Source organism: Sinocyclocheilus rhinocerous, unplaced genomic scaffold, assembly GCF_001515625.1.
Source record: "Sinocyclocheilus rhinocerous isolate Xijiao unplaced genomic scaffold, SAMN03320098_v1.1 scaffold5768, whole genome shotgun sequence".
NCBI lineage: Eukaryota > Metazoa > Chordata > Actinopteri > Cypriniformes > Cyprinidae > Sinocyclocheilus > Sinocyclocheilus rhinocerous.
The window spans coordinates 55,918-62,036 of NW_015644805.1; the positions used below are offsets into that span (position 1 = coordinate 55,918).

General features: G+C 38.2%; 1 protein-coding gene across 1 annotated transcript in view; it reads right to left on the reverse strand.

The window, feature by feature from the left end:
• The window catches only part of gpr153 (G protein-coupled receptor 153), a 27,078-nt gene that overhangs the window by 8,037 nt on the left and 12,922 nt on the right, over positions 1 to 6,119 (reverse strand). The window contains exon 3 of the mRNA XM_016576648.1: positions 3,341 to 3,668. Coding sequence (XP_016432134.1) covers positions 3,341 to 3,668 — 328 coding nt within the window. The remainder of the gene's footprint in view (positions 1 to 3,340; positions 3,669 to 6,119) is intronic.

Genomic DNA, 6,119 nt, shown 5'->3' on the forward strand with positions numbered 1-6,119 from the left:
ATACACAAAATAATGTTCTTTTTAGCAACATCATATGACCCCTTTAAGTTTGATATATATGAAGGATGCACAACTGATGTATCTAAAAAAGCAATATCGTGATTGTCACGATCTCTAGCTGGAGTGCCCATGAGCTCCACTAGAGGGCACCCCATCCTGTACACTTTACCACTCACCCCGGACTCGATTTCCCATAATCCTCTGCCTGGACACATCAATTGCAATCACCAGTTGTTCATCAGATCTCATCATCAGTTCGCAGTTGTCTCGCATTAGAAGGACTTTAAAAGTAGCACACACACTCTCTGACTTTGCTGATGATTGAATGTTTAGCCTCCTGTTGTCTTGCCTTCTGTGTTTCCTGGTTTCCTGGTTATTGTGTTTGATCCTTGGACTGTTATCTTGTTTTTGATTTATTGCTGCCTGCCCTGACCATCGCCTGTCTTGTGGATTACTCTTTTGCTTGTGCCTGGGATGTTATTGTTTGTTGGTGTTTGACTCTGCCTGTTGTTACTACGCTCTATGAAATAAAGCCTTGCTTTTGGATCCCCAACTCCGTCGTCATGACTCCCTACATTACAGTGATGTATTGATGCTTGTGCTTTCACTACTTCATCAGACTGAATAAATGGCACTCCAGCACATACAGTTTGCCGTTCTAAAGATCAGTTTTGATTAATCACAGTTTTAAATATTAACTATACACTATCCTCAGACATTAACTATAAATACAGTAAGCTGAGTCATGGATAAAACTCTACATCATGATTAATTCTATATCACAATTAATTTTTCACGTGCATTATTCATAGAGTCACATTTTTGTGCAAGGCACGATATATCAATACACCCCTATTTAATAACCACAATACTGTCGGGCACAGTTTAGAGACCTCTCCACAGAACTTCTCCTACTTTGAATGGCTCTCCAGATATATTGTTCCACCATTAGTTCACGACTGGCTTTTCTGCCAATATCAACTATGCAGAAGAACATATTTAGCTTTCCCCATTGCACTTTAAAACATACTAAAGCGTTTTCTTTGCAAAAAGAACCGAGGTAAAAGCTTTCAGTAAGATGTATCTTGTCACCAGTTTATGTCTATCAGCAAGGTTTAAAGTAACCACATTACTGGTACCTTCCAAGAAAAACGGATTCACCTACGGGAAATGCACATTACATGCTAATATTCAGATGGCTATTTACAGATTCGAAAAATCCTAATTATAATGAGGGTGAGGGAGACACCTGCTGGTGAAATGGCTGGATTGTATGCATGAATATTAATACAGACAACAATACAATAAAAAGACTATATGTATGAATAGCATAGCAAACCCATTCCAACACAAGAAGAACATACAAACTCCACGCATGAAGGCTTAAGGTGTATGTGGCGATGAGTGCTGCTATAGAGGCATTCACTTGTTTCTTGTTTCATGTGTGGGATGAGATGCCTGATAACTTTCTGACCTGCTTGTGTTCCTTCTTGTGACGCATCTATAGTGCTAGAAGGTTTACCAAGCCTCCTTTTGAACTACTTCAGTCAGCTTCAGATATATTTCTGACTCTCAAGTCAGTCTTTTTGTTGATGTTTACATCCCTTAAGAAGATTGTTGATTTACAGGCTATCAATGAGCCAATGCTGTATGGATTTTGTTTTCTGTCTGTTGACAGTTTTGGTCAATAGGTTGCTTCTTCTCAGATGTAACCCAAGGTTACATCTTTTGGAGGGCATTTGTGTGGTGGCAGGATGTTCCTTCCCAACACTTTTATCAGATTTTTATATTCTGGACACAGATTTGACTCTGCTTCTTGGGTTTTATCTGTTTGAACAGGTGTCAATTCATGTTCCTCTACAAATCTGTGTATATGTTCACTTCCTGATGAACTGGCAGTCACAAAGTATGGCAATGTGGTATATCAGTTATATATGTAACCCTGGGTCCCTGAGAAGGCTTCAGGCAATTGTCACACATGGAGCATAGCATCGTCTATTGATAGACTTGGACATCAGAGGAAAACAATGCTAAATGCAAATAAAATGTAAGAAAGCAAAATTTAATGCAACGAGGTATTCTCAAATGGTTGTCAACAAAAACTGTGTATCCAGTCAAACTCTTCAGTACAATTAATGGCTGGCATGAGCATTAAACCATTGAAAACCTAGAGACATTTAGATACCAAACACAAGTCTGTGTGTTTTTAAGCAAAATCTGAACACATCACAACAAACCATCAAAAAGGAAACCACACTTTTGCTGTTGTATATATGTTCTGTGCCTGTTTACCTATTCTGTCATGTTTGCAAAACCAGTTGAAAACCTGGTATACGTATATACGGAAATGTTTCATAAAGTGAATAAATGCAGAATATGGGGGTAGAGTAGGGCTGGGCGATATAGCTAAAAAATGTATCAACGATATAATATTTCATATCGTTCGGTATCGATAATTATTGACATTTTTTATAACCTTTTTTAAAACAAAGAGCAATACAAACATTTTTTTACATTTAACCACTGTATTTTTAAATTAAGTCAATTTATTGAGACAAACAACAAATATATTTTTTGTTTTAACAGTCAAACACAAAATAAAAATTAAACAAATATCTCCTTTCTAATGTTTTATATGCAGATTAAATAGGTTAAACTTTTGGCTTGTTTCCCGAGGCCAAAGGAGGGTGCAATGAGCAAAATAATGCAGCGCATTAATTGTCAGATGACGCTCCCTGACGCACACCTAACATTCGATTGTACTATACTATATATTGTACTGTCTGCGTCACTCATAGCACGTGCCTATTTCGTGCACTATATCGAACATTTTTTATATCGTTATCGAAGAAGGTGTACCGTCGATAAATATCGATACCGTTTCATCGCCCAGGCCTAGGGTAGAGCTTTCTTCTTCTTCAAAAAGGGCTTTTATGACTGAGTTTGTAACAGATTGCAGTGAGTTTTCTAAATGACGCATATGATGTCGGATCATTATAATCAAAAGTACTCTCTTCATCGATAGTACTCAAAAAGTCAATATCCTTCATAGGTCAATCAAGGCAACTACCCAACTCATATTCCTATGCAAAGATAAACACCACTTACACTCCACCAAAATCCACTGAAACCCCACTAAAGACTGCAGCCCTTTTGGTAAAATCATGTTCCCCTTCAGGAACTCGAGCTGCGTCCGAAGACACTACCCTGAGGTTTGCTTTAAGGGGCGAAGCTTACCAATACCGAGTTCTTCCTTTAGGCCTAGCACTCTCACCCCGCACCTTTACGAAGTGTGTGGATGCCGCTCTGGCTCCACTGCGACTCCAGGGCATCCGCATACTAAATTATATCCCTGGGCATCCTCCACTACAATGGTGGGCACGTTAAATTTGTTCTTGTCTACATTTTGACCCATCTGGATGGAAAAGGTCTGGAAGAGGGCAATTCCAATACAGATGACGCCCATCACTACACTCCCGCTGATCAGCAGCAGGAAGCAGACACCAAAGCCCAAGCCGATCTCAGTCACAATGAAGCGACAGTTGTCGTGGGTGTAAAAGCGCTCTGTGGTATCATGCCAGCCCACAGCAGGCAAGGTGGATAGAATGAACGACACCATCCAGATGCCCATGACAGTATGGACAGCCTGCTTTTTGGTGTTACTCAACCTGTTAGAAGATAAAAGAGATTAATGATTATAATGCTAATAATACTATAATGAATATATTTGTTATATAAGAGACTAATAAAAATAGATTACATCATTGAGCTAAAAATAAATTTCTAACTGTGTTCTTGCCACATCAATACTCCAGTTAATTTTACTGAGGATGGTTGTAACAACAGGGTGAACTGTGTATCACCATCAGTTAGAAACCATTTACAAGGATGAAATAAACATCAAACCATATCCACCACTGTGCCACACTTTTCTAAATGTGACCCTGGAGCACAAAGTCTTAAGTCGCTGGGGTATATTTGTAGTAATAACCAAAAATACATTGTATGGGTCAAAATTATTGATTTTTCTTTTATGCCAAAAATCATTAGGATATTAAGTAAAGATCATGTTCCATGAAGATATTTTGTAAATTTCCTACTGTAAATATATTAAAACTTAATTTTTGATTAGTAATATGCATTGCTAAGAACTTAATTTGGACAACTTTAAAGGCGATTTTCTCAATATTTAAATTTTTTTTGCACCCTCAGATTCCAGATTTTCAATAGTTGTATCTCGGCCAAATATTGCCCGATCACAATTTCGAAAAATTATGACAGGTTTTGTGGTCCAGGGTCACAATTGTGTTTAACTTCATCCTGCCCACTATTACAACTCATGTATTTACCATCACAGCACCCTTTGCATATACCCCATTACACATTTACACAGTGGGAAAATTCTATCAATGTTGTAGATAAATATTGCAAACAAACAAATAAAAACAGACTTGAGTTACAGATGTTAAAACAAAAAGTGTTACTATCATCTCCCGTCTCCCCTATGTAACGCCCTTCTGTCAAGATCCAGTCAATTCCTGATTGATAGAATCAAGTTCCACTCTATTTTTTTTTCTTTTTGAAATATGTCACATTACAGAAGTAAAATAGGTTGTAAATAATATGTTGACTTTAAGCTAACTTTACACTTAGAGCACAGCACTGATTAGAAATTTCCTTGACTGAATAACATAAGACTAAAATATTTACTCAAAAACATTTTTAAATATAATTTATGATTAAAGTTGGAGTGCTATCTGAAGAACTGTTCATTTCTAAATTACATTTTTCATAGTGTTCTGTCAACAAAGAGGAATAATGATTTTTACCCATAGAAGTTCCAGTCATTATTAAAAAAAAATTTATATCTGGCCCAGCTAACCAATCACAGCACATTTCGTATTTCAGAAGGCGGGCCTTCATTTGATGAATTATTCGAGCCGTTCATGCCAGACTGGGGAGAGAGGTGTTGTAATAATGTAAAATATGTGAAAAATAATGTGTTTTTCGAACAACCTAGTATGAGTGATCTAGACTTATTCCCGCCTCTAGGCCATTGTAATGATGTCTACTGCCAATTTCCTCTGAGCAAGTGTGGCTCAGTTCAAGAAACAGTGCAACCACTAAGTAATGTGCATAAATGACTGTACAGTTCAAATTGAATTTTGAATTTTGGAGAATGGGCATTTTAAAACTATCAACCAAGTTTCAAACCTTTGTATTCTAAAAATATAGGATTTGAAATGATATCTAAACAAATAACCATGCATTCAAATGCTCTGAGAACTGTTACTTAAGATAACTGATAACATGAATGTTCATGTATGAAAACGTACTCGGTTACTAACGTAACCTCGGTTCCCTGAGATACGGGAACGAGTACTGCGTCTGCTTAGACGCATATGGGAAAAAAGCCTTTTTCTCCTGAACTGAAGCCTATTTCATTCACGCAGTGAAACTGCACGGCCATTGGTTCGTGCAGTGCTTAAAAAACGAACCAATGGCTCGTATGTTCCCTTTCGATACTACACTCGTACTGCGTCTGCTTAGACGCATATGGGAACATAGTACAATCACGCCGTGCTAATGTAGTGGAACTACTAAAGGTATAAACTTCCATAAGCAACCAATGCTCATATAGAAGTTAACAATAACCCAAGGCTAAGACGGGCTTAGCTTCCTAGCTGAGCTTCCTAGGTCCCACCTGGTTAATCGTTCCAGAGTATTCCCTTAACTTTGACACCCAGGGATCGAGAGCTAACAGGTGAAACAATGCCAGAGAACTTGGGCGTGATATGGCCAAGGGCTCTCTGCCAGATCTGTTTACGCAGCGCATGTCACTTCAAGCGGAAAGGACCCTGGCCTGCAAGGCCGGGACTTCCAGGTTATAAAACCTTGCGAATGTGGACGCACATTCAGTCTCCTCCACTGACCATCGTAAGAAAGAAAGTGAAATACTAGGTATGGTAAGATACTAGGTATGGTAACATTCACCGATTCGCATCGGTGCATTGGCATAAAAGTTCACGATGTGATGCATCGATTTAAAAAAGTGTGCATTGGATACAAGTTGGCATTTGTATCGCGATGCATCGTTTCTAACATATTTGCATCGGTAA